Raw genomic sequence first — 22,772 nt, 5'->3', positions numbered from 1 at the left:
ACAGGCTGCTGGCCTCTGGGAACCGGTAACTAATGAGTTGTCACATGATCTGAGTTTACTCACCCTTTCTGTCCCAGCGACTGAAGCTTTGAAGTCTCCTTTCTGGATTTTCTGAATGAGAACAAGGAAGCAAATGATGATCTGAAGCTCAGCCGAGAAGGAATGGATGTTGGGTTTCTTTGATTGAGTATATTTTTAGATCTTGATGTTTGTAATTCCACAGGATCTAAATGAAAATTATAAAAATTTTGCATAACTAAAATATTTCCAGGTAAATATATTGGAGAACTAATCTCTCTTCACCCTCCACGTGGTCTAGAAATGCAGGCATCCCTATATGAACTGGGCGGGGGGTGGGGAGGAGGGAGGATTCATCCCTATATGAACCTCAGGAACCAGGGACACTCCTGTGCCATGGACAGTTCTGCTCATTGGGGAAAAAAACCTCGCAAAAAGTCAGGAGTCTTTCAACATGTATTGTGGACTGCAGTTCTATAGAATGTCCCTCCCCCGATTCCAGCTTCAAGGTTTTCCCAATGTATCTTCCCCATGGCGAACCAAAACCAAAGCTTTGTTAGGGACCTCATTTAATTTTCATGCCACTCTTAACTACCATGTCCTTTAGAAATCTTTATTTTGGTGCTTTAAAACCACTGTGAGAGACTACATAACTTTTCATATCAAAGAAAGTAAAGGAAAAGCATATTAAACACTTCAGAGTATTTCTTATTCCCATCAAAAATCTCTGTGTATATGTATTTGCTACATATATGCTTTATATGTGGGTAAGCATGTAACATATATGTATAATATATGTACATATAATACATAGTATTATTTATGAGTATGAAAAATTCTAAGGCAAGAGCTCAGTTCAGTCAGTTCAGCTGCTCATTTGTGTCCAACTCTTTGTGACCCCACGGACTGCAGCACACCAGGTTTCCCTGTCCATCACCAATTCCTGGAACTTGCTTAGACTCACATCCATCAAGTCGGTGATGCCATCCAACCATCTCATCCTCTGTCGTCCCCTTCTCCTCCTGACTTCAACCTTTTCCAGCATCAGGGAATTTTCTAACATGTCAGTTCTTCACATCAGGTGGCCAAACTATTGGATGTGAAGCTTCAGGTTTAGTCCTTCCAATGAGTCTTCAGGACTGATTTCCTTTAGGATGGACTGGTTTGATCTTGCAATCCAAGGGACTCTCAAGAGTCTCCTCCAACACCACAGTTCAAAAGCATCAATTCTTCGGTGCTCAGCTTTCTTTATGGTCCAACTCACATCCATACATGACCACTGGAAAAACCGTAGCTTTGACTAGATGGACCTTTGTCAACAAAGTAATGTCTCTGCTTTTTAATGTGCTGTCTAGGTTGGTCATAGCTTTTCTTCCAAGGAGTAAGCATCATTTAATTTCATGGCTGAAGTCACCATCTGCAGTGATTTTGGAGCCCAAGAAAATAAAGTCTGTCACTGTTTCCCCACCTATTTGCCATGAAGTGATGAGACCGAAAGCCATGATCTTTGTTTTTTGAATGTTGACTTTTAAGCCAGCTTTTTCACTCTCCTCTTTCACTTTCATCAAGAGGCTCTTTGCTTTCTGCCATACGGGTAGTGTCATCTGCATATCTGAGATTATTGATATTTCTCCTAGAAATCTTGATTCTAGCTTGTGCTTCTTCCAGCCCAGCATTTCACAATGTACTTTGCATATAAGTTAAACAAGCAGGGTGACAATATACAGCCTTGACATACTCCTTTCCCAATTTGTAACCTGTGCATTGTTCCATGTCTGGTTCTAACTGTTGCTTCTTGACCTACATACAGATTTCTCAGGAGGTGGTAAGGTAGTCTGGTATTCTCATCTGTTTCAGAATTTTCCACAGTTGGTTGTGATCCACACAATCAAAGACTTTAGCATAGTCAATGAAGCAGATGTTTTTCTGGAATTCTCTTGCTTTTTCAATGATCCAGTGGATGTTGGCAATTTGATCTCTGGTTCCTCTACCTTTCCTAAATCAAGCTTGAACATCTGGAAGTTCTTGGTTCATATACTGTTGAAGCCTGGTTTGGAGAATTTTCAGCATTACTTTGCTAGCGTGTGAAATGAATGCAATTGTGTGGTGGTTTGAACATTCTTTGGCATTGCCTTTCTTTGTAATTGGAATGAAAACTGACCTTTTCCAGCCCTGTGGCCACTGTTGAGTTTTCCAAACTTGCTGGCATATTGAGTGCAGCACTTTAATAGCATCATCTTTTAGGATTTGAAATAGTTCAGCTGGAATTCCATCGCCACCACTAGCTTTGTTCCTAGTGATGATTCCTAAGGCCCACTTGACTTCACATTCCAGGATGTCTGGCTCTAGGTGAGTGATCACACGATCGTGGTTATCTGGGTCATGAAGATCTTTTTTTGTATAATTCTTCTGTGTATTCTTGCCACCTCTTCTGAATACTTTCTGCTTCTGTTAGGTCCATACTGTTTCTGTCCTTTACTGTGCCCATCTTTTTTTTTTTAAGTGTTTGTTTATTTCTGGCTGTGCTGGGTCTTTGTTGGTGCTTGGACTTTTCTCTAGTTGCGGTGAGCAGGGGCTGCTCTCTTGATGTGGTGCAGTCTCCCCCTGCGGAGGCTTCTCTTGCCAAGCATGGGCTCTAGGGTGATCAGGCTTCAGTAGTTGCGGCACGTGGGCTCAGCAGTTGTGGTCCACGGGCTTTAGATGCTCCACTGCATACGGAGTCTTCCCGGACCAGGGATGGAACCTGCGTTCCCCGCACTGACAGGCGGATTTTTAAAACACTGGACCACCAGGGAAGTCCTACTGTGCCCACCTTTGCATTAAATCTTCCCTTGGTATCTCTCATTTTTTTGGAGAGATCTCTAGTCTTCCTCATTGTATTGTTTTCCTCCATTTCTTTTCATTGATAACCTAGGAAGGCTTTCTTATCTCTGCTTGCTATTCTTTGGCACTCCTCATTCAGATGGATGTATCTTTCCTTTTCTCCAGAGCTACATATATCAAGTCCATCATACTGTAATACTTTAGACATGCTGACATGCTGGTAGTTACAAAGTTAGAATGCCTACAGAAGACATTTGCTTGCGCTCACTTATGGAGTTTAAGTTACCAAAGTGCCAGAAGGATGGCAGCTTCTCTACCACCTGTCCTCCTCATTCTCTCTTCTCCTTTCCCTCCCTCTCCTTCTGCACCATCGTTCCATTTATTTAAATGCTCACTGTGTTAGGACTCACTATTTCATACATGTTATTTTATTTAATTCTCAACAACCACCATATGATCACACCCATTTAAAGATGTGAAAATTGAGGCTTACAGAGTCACATGGAGTAGAGAGAGAGAGTGGATATTTGAATCCACCCCTTTTTGATATTGATGCCTGTGGTTTTAACCACTGTGCTGTCTTGCATGATTATAAAAACACCACCCCCCCAAGACACTACAATACATTGTCAGTTCACTCTTTTTATTGTGAGCTTTTGTCCCTTATGATTTAAAAATAGTCCTAAACACAGATTGGTTAAATTGGAGATCCCACTGAACCCTTATCTACAGTGAAGAGCCGTAAGGTCTCACCATTTTCTGCCATCCCCTTTCTCAGCCTATGTGTAAGCGGTTGTTTTAACATTTGGCTAACATCTGTTTCATTACAAAACTTTTTCCTTTGGATTTCTTCAAACCATTCACCAGTCACTCCTTGAAGCCATCTGATATCCCTCTTTGTCTTCTGGAGTTTGCTGAAATAAAACAAAAATACACATGCTTTAAATTTCTTCACATGAAGTGCAAACTCATGTGATGGGTCAAACTTTACCTGGTGGAGGAGTTGCAAACCTCTAAGTCCAGGGGAACATTGGCTCTAGTTGGAGTTTCCGTTTCACTACCCTACCATGTATATATTTTGACTGTAATTATCTAAACACGATGACGGTCTAAAAGTTTTTCCTAGTAGTTGAAATAATCAAGTTGCTGAGGACATTGTGGGTTGAGCCTTGTGCAAACCGGACCTAACAATGCAACTGATTGATAGGTATTTTAACGACATGGAGAAACTTGAATATCCTAGTTCTGTTCACTCATTCATTTATTTGTTAACAATCAGATGTTTATTGAGCAATGATTATGCAACAGGTCCTATAACAGATGTAAGCAGCAGTTCTTGGTCGCTTAGTCATGCCCAACTCTTTGCAGCCCCACGGACTAGAGCCCACCAGGCTCCTCCATCCTTGGAATTTTCCAGCCAAGATTACTAGAATGGATTGCCATTTGGGTCCTTATTTGCCTATCCAGTGGTCAAGAAGAAAAGCTTACATGCAGAAAAGAAATTGTTAAATGTAATGGTCTTAGATAATGGAATTCTTTAAACACAAAATCACAAAAGCCTGTGGTGAGGACATGACTAATGCTCAGTAGTAAGGGAAAGTGTGCTTTGAGCTTAAGAGGAAAAGTCATCGAAAGCACAAATGTGTCTGACCCATACTTCCAGAATGTGAGAACTGAAACTCTGCTATTATTTCTTTTTCCTTCTCCCCTGTCCTTATCTACTTAGTCTTCTTTCAAATGAAAATGCTGCTCTAAGTTCTTAGTTAAATCATCAGTTGTAACTTAAAAAAAAAAAAGCAGATAATTTGCTCCATTTGAGGAGGACCCTAGAACTGTTTGGAAATGAGAGATGTTTAATCCAGAGGGAGACTGCCCTGGACAGAGGTAAATAAAGCAAGAAGGGGAGTCAGAAGACCCTAATGACAAATTTCATCAAAGGGTCAGGTTGGCAAACTTCTGATGAAAAAGCCAGGCTTCTTGTTGGGCTCCAAGCTTGGGAAATTCTGCTGTTTTGGAAAGAATTTCTTATGACTCCACAGTTGCCCTTTATCCAGAGTCTTCTGTAAAGCACAAATGTTAGAGACTTTGTACGCCTAAGAAAGCGGTGTGCAAGACAGCTGCAGAATGGCTAATTTGGGGTTAAAGGCAATGCACTGTAATGGTTGCAAGTCAGGTTCCTGCTTAGGGCTATGATACTGTCATCTTATAATATAATCAAGAGGCCATCCTGCCCAGACTTGCATTTTGAAAAGCATTAAGCAGCAATCATCACACAGAGTCCACGTAATTTGCATTAGTCCCTTCCATTTTGCCACTGCCACCCCTCCGACACGTAGTCCCTCCTGTCTCTATTGCAACTACTCTTGCAGACGAAGAGACCACAGGTACCTGCTTCTAACCAGTACTGACTGCTGTCAACTTATCAATACCTTATTTATTAATGTCTCACTTTTTTTTTGGCCATGCCACACCACTTGCAGCATCTTAGTTTCCCAACCAGGGACTGAACCCTGGATCCAGGAAAGTGAAAGTGCTGCCCAACCACTGGACTTCACGGAATTCCCTAATATTCCATGTTTATACACGACCTTTAGTTTCTCAAAGCCCTCCCAAGTGATCAGACCACAACATTCAGCAGCACCCCTGCCCACTTCTCAACACATCCTTCTCATTTCAGAGGACACTCAAGCTACCTGACTTAGGAACTTTCTAGTCTTTATTTTCTTGGGCCCCCAAATCACTGCAGATGGTGACTGCAGCCATGAAATTAAAAGACACTTGCTCCTTGGAAGGAAAGCTATGACAAACCTAGACCACATATTAAAGAGCAGAGACATAAAAAAAAAATAATTAAAAAAAATAAAAAGCAGAGACTTCACTTAGCCAACAAAGGTCTGTATAGTCAAAGATATTGTTTTTTCTAGTAGTCATGTATGGATGCGAGAGTTGGACCATAAAGGAGGTTGAACACTGAAGAATTGATACTTTTGAAATATGGTGCTGGAGAAGACTCTTGAGAGTCCCTTGGGCTGCAAAGAGACCAAACCAGTTAATCCTAAAGGAAATCAGTCCTGAATATTCATTGGAAGGACTGATGCTGAAGCTGAAGCTCTAGTACTTTGGATTGGATTGCTGACTCAATGGACATGAATCTGAGCAAACTCCAGGAGATGGTGGAGGACAGGGAAGCCTGGCGTGCTGCTGTCCATGGGATCACAAAGAACTGGACATGTCTTAGTGACTGAACTGAACTGAGCTCAATAAATATAACTTTGTTATTTTTTCTAAAGTCTCCATATAACACTGACTCTCTTTTAAAATAGTCACACTTCATTTAATTTCATCTCAAACATTCATTCCACACTGGCACTCAAATCCATCACTGCCTATTTCTTTTTAACATCTAGCCAGTGAAGTCAGAAATCTGTACCTCTAAGTGAATACTCAGTGTGAGTTTTACTCCAGGAAATGGATCTTAAAGAAATAGCCCTTCTCCAAAGTACATTAATTTAACTGAACATTATGCAGCTGCAAAAAATTAATCGGGCAACGTAGTGTCCTGCGAAAATGCATGTGACATAGCATGAAGCAGAAAAAATAAAGTACAACATTTTATCTATACTTATAGCTATGTGAAAAATAATGCACCTATTTGGACACACAAGAGAAAGAAAAATAAACACCTGATTTCTTAGAATAGAATAATTACAGGTATCAATTCCACTTTTAACTTCTATAAAATTATGTTTATTCAATAAGTACAATATATTTTTATTTTTATTTAATTGTGAATTTTAATTTATATGATCATTTTCCATTATAATTTTTCTTGTAGATACAGAAAAATCAATCATATTTTCACAATCCTAATGCAATCAGTATTGCCCTTTTGATGTGATTTTTTTTTCTTCTGCATTTCTCATATGGTTGTAATAAAATGTATTAAATATACATTTGTGGAAAGCCTCCTGGAGAGAAGATACAGAGATACAGTGGTGAGCAGAGCAGATATAGCTACTATCCTAGAGAGCTTATTGTCTAATGGGAGAGACAGATATGAGTCCAATAATGATACAAACATAAGATAACAAACAGTGGTAAGTATGATTTCTTCATCCAACACACATCTGAACTCTGGGCAAAGATCAATGAATAAGTCAAGTCCTTGCCCTCATGGAATTTACAATCTGCTAGGGTAGGAGTGGAGGCAAACAATAAAAAATTAAGCAGGTGTTATGAGAGCATACAACAAGGGGACCTGGTTATGTGAGGTGGAAGCAAAGATTTCCTTAAAAAGATGGCATATAGCCTGAAGGATGAAGCAAAAAGGTAGTGGGTGGACAGTTCTGGGAGAGAGCTTTCCAGGCAAAACAGTAGTAGCTGTAGAGTAAATGCCCCCAAGGAAAGAAGCAAGGAGCTGAAACAAGCTGGCCTGGCTGGAATGTGGAGGTGGAAAATAAGACTAACTAAAGGGAGAGCAGAAAGGTAGCTGCTAGATCATGCAAGCTTGAGAGTTGGGTTAAGCAGTTTGACCACTAGTCCTGGAGCAGTGATAAAGCATCAATGACAGGGCAGGAGCATGACACACCAGATGTGTACTTTAGTTTTATTTTATTGGTTGATTGATTGATTTTTGGTTGTGCTGTGTCATTGTTGCTGGACAGGCTTTTTTCTCTAGTAGTGGAGAGTGGGGGCTATTCTCGAGATGCAGCACATGGACCCAGTAGTTGCAGCACACGGGCTTATTTGCTCTGTGGCACATAGGATCTTCCCGGGTCAGGGATCGAACCTGTGTCTTCTGCATTGGCAGGCAGATTCTTTACCACTGAGCCACCAGGGAAGTCCCCAGATTTGTACTTCAAAAAGATCTACCTGGTGGTCTGCTGGTTTGGAGTCGGCCCTCCAGTTTAGGGGACACAGGTTCAGTCCTGGTTGGGTGACTAAGATCGCAGGTGCCATGGAGCAACTAAGCCTGTGAGCAGCAGCTAGAGGGCTCTCATGCCAGCACTACTGCGCCTGCGTGCTGTGGTCCGCGCTCTGCAACCAGAGAAGTCTGTGCACTGCAACTAGATAAAGTTCATGTGGCACAATGAGGAGTCCACACACCACAGTGAAGACTCAGTGCAGCCAAAAAAAAAAAAGATCATCCTAGACTAAAAAGGAATCCAACAAAATGAAGAGGCAACCTACTGGATGGGGGTGGGAGAGTGGGATATTTGCAAATCATATTATCTGATAGGGGTTAATTATCAAAATATACAAATCACGTGTAAAACCCAATAGCAAAAAAGCAAAGTATATGATTTGGGCAGAGGATCTGAATAGACATTTTTCCAAAAAAGACATACAGATGGCCAACAGGCACCTGAAGAGATACTCAGTACCACAAATTATCAGGGAAATGCAAATAAAACCACTTCTTACCTGTCCAAATGGCTATTATCAAAATAAGGAATGACATGTTGGTGAAGATGTGGAGAAAAGGGAACCCTCAATGCACTATATATGGGAACACAGTTGGTGCAGCCACTACGGAGACAATATAGAAGTTCTTCAAAAAATTAAAAATAGAACTACTATGTGATCCAGCAATTCCATTTCTGGGTATTTATCTGAAGAAAGTGAGGACACTAATTTGAAAAGATATGTGCATTCCTGTATTCATTGCAGCATTATTTTCAATAACTAAGATAGGGAACAACCTAAGTGTCCGTCGATGAATGAATGGATAAAGATGTGACTTTATACACACAGACATACAAAGAATGAAATCTCACCATTTACTATGACACGGATGAAACTTGAGGGCATTATGCTAAGTGAAATAAGTCAAAGAAAGACAAATACTATATGACCTCATTTGTATGTGAAATTTAAACAACAAAACCAAGTTGATAGATACAGAGAACAGGTTGGTGATTGTCAGAGGTAGGGGGAGGGTGCCAGGGTGGGACAAATGGGTGAAGGAGGTCAAAAGGTACAAAATTCCAGTTATGAAATAATTATGTCATGGGGATGTAATGTACAGTATGGTGACAATAGTTACTAATACTGTACTGAATATTTCAAAGTTGCTAAGAGTAGAGATCTTAAAAGTCCTCATCAAAAGAAAAAAAAAAGCTTATAACTATGTGTAGTGATGGTTGTTAACTAGATTTATTGTGATGATCATTTCACAATTTATACAAATATTGAATCATTATTTTGTACACCTGAAATTAATGCTGTAAAATAATTTTAAAGGCTTTTTACATTAACAAATAATGTCAATTACACATCAATAAAATTCTTTTTTTAAAAAAGATCATTTTAGCAGCAGGTGGAGAAAAGAGTCCAGTGGGGAACAGGAGAGAGTGGTCAGGGTACTTACAGGGTCGAGGAGAGAGAGACCCTGTTTACTTGGACAAGGATAGTGGTGGTGAAGTGGAATAAAAGTAGAAAGTACTCAGAGTTACTAAGTGGGTGAAACTGTCCACCAAATGATTAAGTGACCTTGGAAGGTTAGGGACACAGACATGTCAAGAAAGGTTCCTCAATTTCTAATTTCCATAGGTGCATAGAAGAAGTCATTCCTCAGATATGACATATATAATCTTCAAAAATTATATATAAAACACCTTCAACATAACTTATTTTTGGAGCAATCATTAAATATTTGCATAATATTCAAACTACTATGATTTCCATTATTTATTTTCTGTTCCTCTGGTATAGAACATTGTTATTTTCCTTATAAATATTGCTTCATGAACATCACTGCACATTTTCTATTTTCACAGTGTCCTGACAGGTGCTGAAGTAGAATTATTGGATCAAAGAGTCAAAGTGTTTTATGACTCTTTATTTTTATTTTTTCAAAATGGCTACAGCAATATTACTCATGCCAGCAATGTGTAAGACTACTAGTGATCATCCTTGGAAGACTAGATATTATTATTTTGATTATTTTTACTTCCTGAATTTCATACTTTCAAGGTACCAAGTTTATAATGTGGGCAGCTATTTTTTCTTTTAAGAAATTTTTTCTCATCTTAAAAAATATGCTATAAAAAAAGCTACATTTCTTTGATAAGAAGTTTGAACACTTTCCATATGTCTGTTTACTAATTATATTTTGTGTTTTGGCAATTGTACATTTCATCAATTTCTAAATCAATGTCTCAGAGTTTTTCACTGTAATGTGATAAACTAGTTATTTCCCCCAGGTTTTTAAAATTCTGATTAAATTTTGAATGTTGAGACATATAAACCTCATTCTCTCTCAAGGTTTAGAGTAGGTTGAAACATAATTAATCTGTAAGTTTATGCTAATATATGTCTCTAAGAGAATAAGAAATGAAATGTGAATAGTGGTTACATGTAGATAAATGAGATGCAAGATTTTGAAGAAATCCAGTGGCTTTTAAATCAGAAGTATTCCAAGGTTGTCAGGAAAGTGGGTGAACATGTACAACCAAGAGTGAGAAAATTCAAGGGTAAGATAGTAATTTTATTCTGAATTAATTAATTCTTAATTAACTGAATTCTGCCAAGAGAATGCACTGGTCATAACAAAGACCCTTTTTCAACAACACAAAAGACGACTTTACACATGGATATCACCAAATGGTCAATACCAAAATCAAACCGATTGCATTCTTTGTACTTGAGAAGCTGTATCCAGACAGCAAAAACAAGACCTGGAGCTGACTATGGTTCAGATCATCATCTTCTCAAGGCCATATTCAGGCTTAAACTAAAGAAAGCGGGGGAAACCACTAGACCAGCCAGGAATGACTTAAATCAAATCCCTTATGAATATGCAGTGGAGGTGATGAACAGAGTCAAGGGATTAGATCTAGAAAACAGTGTGCCTGAAGAACTATGGACAGAGGTCTATAATATTGTACAGGAGGCAGTGAACAAAACCATTCCAAACAAAAAGAAAAGCAAGAAGGCAAAGTGGTTATCTGAGGAGGTTTGACAAATAGTTGAAGAAAGATGAGAAGTGAAAAGCAAGGGAGAAAGGGAAAGGTTCAATTCAGTTCAGTTCAGTCGCTCAGTCGTGTCTGACTCTTTGTGACCCCATGGACCACAGCACGCCAGGCCTCCCTGTCTATCACCAACTCCCGGAGTTAACCCAAACTCATGTCCATTGAGTCAGTGATGCATTCAGCCATCTCATCCTCTGTTGTCCCCTTCTCCTCCTACCCTCAATCTTTCCCAGCATCAGGGTCTTTTCTAATGAGTCAGCTTGTCGTACCAAGTGGTCAAAGTATTGGAGTTTCAGCTTCAACATCAGTCCTTCCAATGAACACTCAGGACTGATCTCCTTTAGGATGGACTGGTTGGATCTCTGTGTAGACCAAGGGACTCTCAAGAGTCTTCTCCAACACCACAGTTCAAAAGCATCAATTCTTCAGGTGCTCAGCTTTCTTTACAGTCCAACTCTCACATCCATATGTGACCACTGGAAAGACCATAGCCTTGACTAGATAGACCTTTGTTGGCAAAGTAATGCCTCTGCTTTTTAATATGCTGTCTAGGTTGGTCATAACTTTCCTTCCAAGGAGCAAGCATCTTTTAATTTCATGGCTGCAGTCACCATCTGCAGTGATTTTGGAGCCCCATAGAAAAAAGTCTGACACTGTTTCCACTGTTTCCCCATCTATTTGCCATAAGTGATGGGACAAGATGCCATGATCTTAGTTTTCTGAATGTTGAGTTTTAAGCCAACTTTTTCACTCTCCTCTTTCACTTTCATCAAGAGGCCCTTTAGTTCTTCTTCACTTTCTGCCATAACGGTGGTGTCATCTGCATATCTGAGGTTATTGATACTTCTCCTGGCAATCTTGATTCCAGCTTGTGCTTCTTCCAGGCCAGCATTTCTCATGATATACTCTGCATATACATTAAATAAGCACAGTGACAATATACAGCCTTGACAAACTCCTTTTCCTATTTGGAACCAGTCTGTTGTTCCATGTCCAGTTCTAACTGTTGCTTCCTGAACCATGCATACAGATTTCTCAGGAGGCAGGTCAGGTGGTCTGGTATTCACATCTCTTTCAGAATTTTCCACAGTTTATTGTGATCCACACAGTCAAAGGCTTTGGCATAGTCAATAAAGCAGAAATAGATGTTTTTCTGGAACTCTCTTGCTTTTTCAATGATCCAGTGGATGTTGGCAATTTTATCTCTTGTTCCTCTGCCTTTTCTAAAACCAACTACACCCAACTAAATGCAGAGTTCCAAAGAACAGTGAAGAGAGACAAGAAGGGCTTCTTCAATGAACAGTGCTTAAAAATAGAGGAAAACAACAGAAGGGGAAAGACTAGGGATCTCTTCAGGAAAATTGGAAATACTGAGGGAACATTTTGCCCAAAGATGGGCACAATAAAGGACAGAAATGGTGGAGACTTAGTAGAAGCAGAAAAAAATCAAGAAGAGATGGAAAGAACATGCCGAAGAACTGTACAAAAAAATCTTAATGACCTGGATAACCACAATGGTGTGGTCATCACCCAGAGCCAGACATTCCAGAGTGTGAATTCAGGTGGGCCTTAGGAAGCACTGCTGTCAATAAAGTTAGTGGATGTGATGGGATTCCACTAAGGCTATTCATAACCTTTAAAACGATGCTATCAAAGTGTTGCACTCAATATGTCTGCAAATCTGTAAGACCAAGCACTGGCCACAGGTCTGGAAAAGGTCAATCATCATTCCAGTTCCCAAGAAAGGCAATATTAAAGAATGTTAAAAATATTGGACAATTGCACTCATCTCCCATGCTAGTAAGGTCATGGTTAAAATCTTGCATACTAGCCTTCAGCATTACGTGAACCATGAACTTCCAGACCACCTTACCTGTCTCCTGAGAAACCTGTATGGGAGTCAAGAAGTAACAGAACCCTGTATGGACAACTGATTGGGTCAGGATTGAGAAAGGAGTATGACAGGGCTGTCTGTTGTCACTCTGTTTCTTTAACTTATATGCTGAGCACATTATGAGAAATACTGGACTGGATGAGTTACAAGCTGGGATCAAGATAGGTGGGAGAAACAACCAACAACCTCAGATATGCAGATGATACCACTCTAATGACAGAAAGTGAAGAGGAACTAAAGAGCCTCTTGATGAGGGTGAAGGAGGTGAGTGAAAAAGCCAGCTTAAATTAAATATTAAAAAAACTAAGATCATGACATCTGGTCATTACTTCAAAAGGTGGAAGCAGTGACAGATTTCGTTTTCTTGGGCTTTAAAATCATTGCAGATGGTGACTACAGCCATGAAATCAGAAGATGATTGCTTCTTGGTAAGAAAGATATGAGAAACCTAGACAGTGCATTGAAAAGCACTCTGCTGACAAAGGTCCATATAGTCAAGGCTATGGTCTTTCTAGTGGTCATGTACAGCTGTGAGAGCTGGACCAAAAAGAAGGCAGAGTGCCAAAGAATTGATGCCTTTGAACTGTGGTGCTGGAGAAGACTCCTCAGAGTCCCTTGGACAGCGAGGAGATCAAACCAGTCAATCTTAAAAAAATCAACCCTGAATACTCATTGGAAGAACTGATGCTCAAGCTGAAGCTCCAGTATTTTGTCACCTGATGATGTGAACAGCCAACTCATCGGAAAAGCCCCTGATGCTGGGAAACATTGAAAGCAGAAGAAGAGGGCGTCAGAAATGAGATGGATGGCATCACTGATGTATGGACATGAACTTGGGCAAACTCCAGGAGATGGTGAGAGACAGGGAGGCCTAGTGTGCTGTAGTCCATGGGGTTGCAAAAAGTCGGACATGACTGGGCGACTGAACAACAGCAATGGCATTATGTTTATATATTACTAAATAAGTAAACATAAATAGCTCTGGCCCTTGAAGTAAAGATAAACCAGTAAGGGAAACTATGAATGACATAAAAGTCTAAATACTTTGTTGCTGCTGCTACTGCTGCTAAGTCACTTCAGTCGTGTCCGACTCTGTGAGACCCCATAGACGGCAGCCCACCAGGCTCCCCCATCCTTGGAATTCTCCAAGCAAGAACACTGGAGTGGGTTGCCATTTCCTTCTCCAAGGTATCAGTAATTTAACTCCTTAATGTTATATACCCACAAGCCCTATGCTCTATAAAATAAATACAATCTGTATACTTACAGAGGTTGACTGAGCTTCTTATATTAAAAAAGAGTACACCAATTATAAACTCATTCATTTATTTAAAAAATAAAATATCAAATTAGCTCAACACTAGCAAAAAAAAAAAAAAATCTGAACATAAAGCAGGGGTACCTTGATGTGTGAAACTTAAAAAGACACTATTTAAGTTTCCACTGGCCTCAGTCTAAGAGATAATATTTGCTTGCAAGTGGAATTCAACCAATTTCATGGCCAGCCTGCACAGGGCTCTTCCTCATCTTTTTTGGTTTGTTATATATTCAGCCAGTCATTTCAAGCACACAGTCCACCTTATGCCCAAGAAAATAACCTCAAGACTACAAAGGACATGCATATAGACAATTCACCAGTATACAGCTTTTTTGCTTCATTAGCCCAGCTTGACTCAGCATATCACAAGGGACTGCTGTCTACACATGTAATTTATCTACCCTCAGGCTGATTAACTTGACTAAATGAAATCAGGTCTTTTCTTGCAGTCCCAGCCTTCTGTTCCAAGTCAAAATGCTCTTCCTTCCTTCATAACAGTCAGTCTGTCATGTGCTGCCTTCAATTCCATTCTAGAGCCTGCAATGAGTCTGCCCTCTGAGGTTCCTCCTTCTATGTTAAATTTCTTCCCCTTTTGCATCTTTGAGTAATAAACCCATCTCCCCTCTCCGCTTCCGTGTACTCCCCAACTGTGCCCCTGCTGACCGTTGCCACTTACTGTTCTTTGCCCCGTTTTTCTGAGCAGATCTCTGTCCTCATCTCTATTTTCATGACTAACTAGGTACTAACTATCGAGAATGTGTTCTTCATTTTCCTGTCTTTGGCCCCACTTGTCTGCTCCCTGAGAACCAAACCCTGGCCTCTTCTTGAGCTGCCCTTGTGAGGCTGCCAGGGTTAATACCATGACAGGCGGCCTGGACCTAAGTTTTGGCTTCCCCCGAAATGATAAGATTCCCTGCCCCCATCAGGTAACCTGGAGCCAGCCAATATGCGCCCAGTAAGAAACAAAGGAAGAACTGAAAAGCCCGCGAATGCCCAGGTTTGAAAAAGCCCGCGAAAGTTTGTACCAATAAAATTGCTTTGCAAACATGTAACCAATCCGCTTAAGCCAGCTACTAACCGCTTATGCATACCTTATAAATTTGGATAACAGCCTCTGCTCAAGGCTTTTCTGACCTTGCGCCACTGTGTTGGTTGCAGCAGAAAGCCCTGACTCGAGTCAGTAATAAAACTTCCCTTTTTGTAAACTGCATTGTCTTGGAAGTTCTCTCTTCCCACTCAGGGATTCAGACATCGGGCAGAACAGCCCTCAGATAGTAGAAAGAGCATGGGATGAGGGTTAGGTTCTAGAGTGATTTAGATCTAGATCTAGATCTAGGGTGATCTTGGCCAAATATTCAACTTCCTTGGCTTTGTTTTTCTCACCTGTGAAAGAAGATTCAATAACACTGTAGGTTGTTTACAAAGCAGGCCTGCACAGTTCCTTTCATGGCTAAAGGTATACTCTTTTGTGGAGTGATTTTGTCCCTCCTCTGCCCGCGTGAATCTGGACTGGCCTTATGCTTGCTTAGACCAACTGAATGTGGTAAAACGAAATTTGAGACTTTTGGGTCTAGGCCTCAAGAAGACTTGCAGCTTCTGCCTTCTCCCTCTAGGAATCTTGATTCTCTGGTCTGAAGAAGGCCCAGGCTAACCTCTCCTGGAGGATGCATTCATGTGTAGAGAAGGGCCCAGCAGAGCGCTCACCAGTTGCCAGAGATGTGAGCAAAACTTTCTTAGACCATCTGGACACTGAAATGAAATATTTCCTGCTATATTGGTGGGCAAGAAATGTCACAGCCATCAGTGATTCTGGCCCTCCAAATGTGAGTGAGGGCTCCCAAAAGGGAACACAATGCCTGAGATGCAGCAGATGCTGTCATCCCCCACCGTGATTGCTGAGGAATTGAAGGAATGCAAGAAGCAGTCATTCACCACATTTGCCACTTCTTATGGTGAACAAGGAATTAAGGATGCAAACAATCAAGAAACAGGATTTGGCCCCAGATAGCTGCAGTACATACAAAAGGAATGAATTCAGTGAGCTCAGAGGCTTGCATCTTCCCATACAAAGAAGATAGGATGCTAAATTCCTGGTTTTCCTTACTTAACAATAGTCTTTGATGTTCAGACTGCCTGCCTCCTTTGTTACAAACTAAGCCTCCTCCCTCACCTGACTACTAGGAACAGTATCCTCAGGGTTTACTGAGATGCTTCCTCCAGGGCTCAGAGTACTTAACAGTTCCCCCATATAAAATAACTCTCTACTTTCAGTTTGTGACTAATTTTTTAGTCAACAACACCATCTAGCTGCCAGATGAATGAAGCCAAATGAGTGATCCCAGGCCAGACCAGGAGAAGCACCTAGCTGAGCCCAGAACAAAGGGCTATCCCTTATAATAATAAATGATTAGAAGTCATTTTAAGTCTTTAAGCTTTGGGATGGTTCGTACACAAAATATTTTAAAAAGGACACAGATAAGATTATTTGGAAGGTATCTTCTGGTCTGAAATGTATAGTCAAACAACTCATCATTCTCACATCTAATTAAATCACTGAGAAATCATATCAGAACTGAAAAGGGGCTTAAAGCATAATCAGGTCAAGCTCCTTGTCTTTAGGTGAAATAACAGCAATAACCAGCAATAAGGGAAGATGCTGCGTACTGAACACACTTTATCTCTCAGGATTCAGCAGTCATCCTCAGAATGCTGCCCTCCTTTATAGAGACCAGCAGGCTGGGGCCAAAGAACTGGGATGGAAACTCACGCCTCGCTGGAAAGCCTGTGGCTGCCTGACCTAGCTCTCTGTCTATGGGTACTATGAATCTCATTAATAAACAAGGCAACCGATACAAGCTCAAAGGGACTTTTGCCAATTAAAAAGGTGACAATGTGTATTCAAATGTGATTGAGGATAGAGCAGTTAGATAAATGTTGAAAGCAAACAGGTCCCCCCAGACCAGAAATCAGGAATCACAACTGCCATTTTCTTATCAGAAAAGTCTCCAATTTCTCAAAATAGTTCCCTTATCATTGCCTCTTGCCAAGGGCATCAGTTCCTCTTTTGGCCGTTTTCACCTCCCTTTTCATCTCCTCAGCACACATCTTTTTCCTCTACTTATCCTATTTCCTTGGTTTCTACACACTTATCAGTTTCCTTTCGCAGATGACCCATCTATCTTCTTACATCTTTTTTTTTTTTTTTGCCTTCTGGGCAGCTAAGCATCCTCATCTCTATCAAGCTTTGACTTATTCACAGGGACCTCCCCAAACCTCTCATCTTATCATAGTCTCACTGGCTCAGTTATCAGTAAACCCTAGAACAAATTGTTCAATTACACTGAATCCTATAAAAGTGTATCTGTCACTTGAATTATAGGAGATTAAAGCAGCATTAAAGTTTTCCTCTCACAGAGTAATTCAAATACATTTTTGTTTTATATTGCCTAGCAACCACAATACACAGAAAAGAAAAACCACAACATACATGAGTGCAGGGGGTGGGAACTGTGTCTGAGTCAAAGCCTAAACATTTAATTAGTATAAGAGCAGACATAGGATCAGTCTGTCATAGCAAGGGCTCTTCCAACTCTGAAACCCCAAGGAAACTCACCATTTGGGGAAAATGTTGCCTTTTGTTTTCCTGCGCCAAAGGTGATATTTCCAAGTCTAGATTTCTCATCACTTATGATCTAAGGAAAGCTTTAGGACAACTACTGTGAGTTCTCAGCCAGGAAGAGGCAGAATAAAGAATGCAAAAGCCCTTGTTCAGTGCAGCTTTACATTTCAGGGCCTGGTCGCTCTTCTCTTTGTTTGCTCTTTTGAAAAGATTTTTTTTAACAGCCACTGCCCCAGATATCAGAGTCTATTTTTTGGCTCAGCCCAAGGCCAAGACTCAGAAAAGGACAGGGATTAGGAAAAAACGGGCAGGTGTATTGGAAAAATGTGTCCTTTTGGTCACAGTAAAGTTAAACCATAGAAGGAAGTCTGAGGAAGGAAACTCACACAAGGAAAAGTGATAAACAAAAGCAAGCAAGAGACAACAAAAACAATAAACATTTAGAACTCTAAGAGTGGTAGGAAATAATGGCACCACCATTCAAGCCAAGTTAGATAATAAAGCCCATTTAATATTCCTGAATGGCTGTGATTGATCCAACCTAGAAAAAAAGACAACCTTCTCTATATTTTAAAAATTGACCTGTGTAAATATTCTTGAATGCTTATTCTCATGTGATACAAAGTCACAACAAAAGGTAAAAATGATCTAAGTAATACGAAGGATGTGTAATTCCTTTACTGGTTCAGATCACAGCAAGTCATTTTGTATTGATCAGTCACCCTAAGGAAGGTGACTAGAAAAGACCAGCTATCCGCACCAAGGCCTGCCTAAGAGTTTAAGCACCATCCCCTCATCTGGCCTCATGGCGTTCTGTCTTTCTAGTTTTGTCTTCTCTTTCTTAACCTATTATGGAGTAGGAAGTGGCAATCCACTCCAGTATTCTTGCCTGAAAATTTCCATGGACCGAAAAGCCCTGGTAGGTTATAGTCCACAGGGTCACAGAGTCAGACACGACTGAGTGGCTGAACACACACACACACAATCCCCTTATACCTTTTACCTGAATCACCTGGGAAAGCATCCAGTGTCACCTCTGTAATTGCCAAATCGTACTGAATCACTTGTCATGCTCCTGTTTGTTTCACTAGCTATCAGCTCCTTGAGGACAAGTATTGTGTCTCATTTCTCTTAATGTATGCAGGGCCTAGCATGATCTTGTAACTGAGCAGGACCCTGTGGGTACCTCCGTAAAGTTTATGATTAACCTGCTCATCTGAACCTTTATTCCTTTTCTTATTCAAAACTTGTTCTCCTCAAGATTGAGGAGCATCAAAGAAAAGGGGTGCAATTATAACCAAGCAGGACACCATGGGACGTTCCAAGGACAAGCCTTCTCTCATATCCTCTGCTTTAGCTCCTCTCTGAAGTACCTAGACAATAGTATTTGATGCACAGTTCCTTAAAAAAAAAAAACAAAAAAAACACAACTCCCCCTTTCCAGTAAACCAGTCAATCCTAAAGGAAATCAATGATGAATATTCACTGGCAGGATTGATACTGAGGCTGAAGTTCCAATACTTTGGCCACCTGATAGGGAGAACTGACTTACTGGAAAAGACCCTCTTGCTGGGAAAGATTGAAAGCAAAAGGAGAATGGGGTGGCAGAGGATAACATACTTAGATAACATCACTGATTCAATGAACATAAATTTGAGCAAACTCTAGGAGACTCATGTTACAATAGGACATGACTTAGCAACAGAACAACAAAAACAACTCTAACAAATGGAAGATGTTAACTACTTGACAACCATCAGCACATAGCCCCAGACCTCCTGGAGCCTAAGGACTGATAATGTTAACCCCTGTGACCCCACCCTGCTACCTCTCCATCAGCCACTCAAGAGAATTGTGCACAAGATGATAGCAGGCCCTAAGACACCTTTTTCCTCACCTGGCTTTTTAAAATGTTTTGTGGAAACCCTTTGGGGAGTTGGGCAGTTTTAGGGCATGAGCCACCTGTCTCCTTGCCTGGCCTTGCAATAAGCCTTTCTCTGCTCCAAACTCTGACATTTCAGCTTGTTTGGCCTCACTGTGCATTGGACCCACAAACTTCCATTAACAGTCTCTTAGCTAGGATCAATCAATACATATTTGCTCACAATTTGGAGTAAAGAATGAGTTCTACATTCATCATTGTGAAGCAACTCAGTCAGTATTTGACATCAATGAGAGAAATGATCCTGAACACACAAAAAGTCATGTATGCAGGAGACTGGTTCAAGGTGGCAGAGTAGAAGGATGTGCGCTCATCTTCTACCAGAGTCCCCAAATCACAACTAGCTGTTGAACAATAATCAACCCCTGGGACCCACCAAAAAAAGATACCCCACATCCAAGGACAAAGGAGAAGCTGCAACAAAATGGTAGGAGGGGCACAATCACCATAAAATCAAATCCTGTACCCACCAGGTGGGTGACTCACAAACTGGAGAACAATAACACCAAGGAAATTCTTGCACTGTTATGAAGGTTCCAGGCCTCACATCAGGCTCCCAAGCCCAGGGATCTGGCCAAGGAACTGGGAATCCCCAGGAATCTGACTTTGAAGACCAGCAAGATTTGATTACAGGACCTCCACAGGACTGGGGGAAACAAAGACTCCACTCCTGGAAGCCATAAACAAAACACTGTGTGCACTGGGATCCAGGAAAAAGGAATACCGACTCCACAGGAGACTGAGCCAGACCTACCTGTGAGCGAGGGTCTCCAGCAGAGGCGTGGGTTGACAGTGGCCCAACACAGGGACAGGGGCACTGGTACAGCAGTTCTGGGAGATGTGTCTTGGCATAGGTCCTCCTGTGGGTCACCAAGAACCCTACCATAGAGCCTGTAGACTCCAAACAACTAACAGGGAGGGAGACAGCCCCACCCATCAGCTACTGAGCAAGGCCCTGCCCACCAGAGCAAGACCCAGTTTTCCCCACAGCCAGTCCCTCCCAGCTGGAAGCTTGCACAAGCCTCTTATGCTCAACCACCAAAGGGAAACAGAAGAAATAACTACAATTCCAGCAGCCCCTAGAACTAATACCGCAATTACAGAAAGCTAACCAAGATGAAAACAAAGGAGTATGTCCCAGATGAAAGAACAGAACAAATGCCCAGAAAACAGATAAATGAAGTGGAGATAAGCAATCTCCCAGAAAAAGAATTCAGAATAATCATAGTGAAGATGATCCAGGATCTTAGAAAAAGAATGGAGAAGATGCAAAATATGTTTTACAAAGACCTAGAACAACTAAAGAACAAACAAATAGAGATCAACAATACATTAGAAGGAATCAAGAGCAGAGTAACTGAGGCAGAAGAACGGATAAGTAACCTGGAAGACAAAATGGTGGAAATCAACACTGCAAAACAGAATACAGAAAAAAGAATGAAAAGAAATGAGGACAGCCTAAGAGACCTCTGGGGCAACATTCAACACACCAATATTCACATTATAGGGGTCCCAGAAGGAGAAGAGAAAGAGAAAGGACATGAGAAAATATTTGAAGAGATAATAGCTGAAAACTTCCCGAACATGGGAAAGGAAATAGTCAACCAGATCCAGGAAGCACAGAGAGTTCCAGGCAGAATAAACCCAAGGAGGAACACTCTGAGACAAATAGTAATCAAACTGACAAAAATTAAAGACAGAGATAAAATAGTAAAAGCAACAAGGGAAAAAAGACAAACAACATACAATGGAAGTCTCATAAGGTTATTAGCCAATTTCTCAATAGAAACTCTACAGACCAGAAGGGAATGGCACAATATATTCCAAGTGATGAAAGGGAAGAACCTACAACCAAGAATATTCTACCCAGTAAGACTGTCCTTCAGGTTTGATGGTGAAACCAAAAGCTTTCCAGACAAGCAAAAGTTGAGAGAATTCAGTACCACTAAACCAGTCTTACAACACATGCTAAAAGAACTTTTCTAGGCAGGAAACATAAAAGAAGGAAAAGATCTACAAAAATAAACCCAAAACAATTAACCAAATGGTGAGAGGATCATGAGGTTCAGTCGCCCACTCATGTCCAACTCTTTGTGACCCCATGGACTGCAGCATGCCGACTCTCTGGCCCTCACCATCTCCCGAAGTTTTCCTAAGTTCATGTCCATTGCATTGGTGATACCATCCAGCCATCTCATCCTCTGACGCCCTCTTCTCCTTCTGCCATCAATCTTTCTCAGCATCAGGGGCTTTTCCAATGAGTCAGCTGTTCACATCAGGTGACCAAAATACTGGAGTTTCAGCTTCAGCGTTAGTTCTTTCAGTGAGTATTCAGGGTTGAGTTCCCTTAAGATTGAATGTTTAGATATCTCTGCTATTCAAAGGGACTCTCAGGAGTCTTTTTCAGAACCTCCATAGTTCGAAGGCATGAATTCTTTGGTGATCTGCTTTCTTTACTGTCCAGCTCTCACAACCATATGTGACCACTGGGAAGACCATAGCCTTGACTATATGGACCTTTGTTGGCAGAGTAATGTCTCTGCTTTTCAACACACTGTCTAGGTTTGTCATAGCTTTCCTGCCAAGAAGCAAACATTTTCTGATTTCATGGCCGCAGTCACCATCGGCAGTAATTTTAGAGCCCAAGAAAACAAAATTTGTCACTACTTCTACCTTTACCCCTCTATTTGCCATGAAGTAATGGGGCAAGATGCCATGATCTTAGTTTTTTAATATTTAGTTTTAAGCCATCTCTTTCACTCTCCTCCTTCACCCTCATCAAGAGGCTCTTCAGTTTCTCTTCACTTCCTGCCATTAGAGTGGTATTATATGCATATCTGAGGTTGTTGATGTTTCTCCCACCTATCTTGATTCCACCTTGTTGTGTGTTTTTTTTCCCTTTATTTTTATTAGTTGGAGGCTAATTACTTTACAATATTGTAGTGGTTTTTGCCATACATTGACATGAATCAGCCATGGATTTACATGTGTTCCCCATCCCGATCCCCCCTCCCACCTCCCTCTCCATCCCATCCCTCTGGGTCTTCCCAGTGCACCAGGCCCGAGCACTTGTCTCATGCATCCAACCTGGGCTGGTGATCTGTTTCACCCTTGATAGTATACTTGTTTCAATGCTTCTCCCAGAACATCCCACCCTTGCCTTCTCCCACAGAGTCCAAAAGTCT

At 41.0% G+C, this 22,772-nt stretch overlaps 1 protein-coding gene across 2 annotated transcripts in view; it reads right to left on the bottom strand.

Annotated features, from left to right (window-relative positions):
- Positions 1-22,772, bottom strand: part of EXPH5 (exophilin 5) — a 95,824-nt gene that overhangs the window by 30,639 nt on the left and 42,413 nt on the right. For both annotated transcript variants that reach the window (XM_070473626.1, XM_070473627.1), the window contains exons 2-3: positions 3,595-3,755; positions 64-226 (exon numbers count right to left, since the gene is read on the bottom strand). In XM_070473626.1, coding sequence (XP_070329727.1) covers positions 64-226; positions 3,595-3,755 — 324 coding nt within the window. The remainder of the gene's footprint in view (positions 1-63; positions 227-3,594; positions 3,756-22,772) is intronic.

Source organism: Odocoileus virginianus, chromosome 10 (genome assembly GCF_023699985.2).
Source record: "Odocoileus virginianus isolate 20LAN1187 ecotype Illinois chromosome 10, Ovbor_1.2, whole genome shotgun sequence".
Taxonomy (NCBI): domain Eukaryota; kingdom Metazoa; phylum Chordata; class Mammalia; order Artiodactyla; family Cervidae; genus Odocoileus; species Odocoileus virginianus.
The sequence above is the reverse complement of the archived record's forward strand: the minus strand, read 5'-3'. Positions and strand labels throughout refer to the sequence as shown.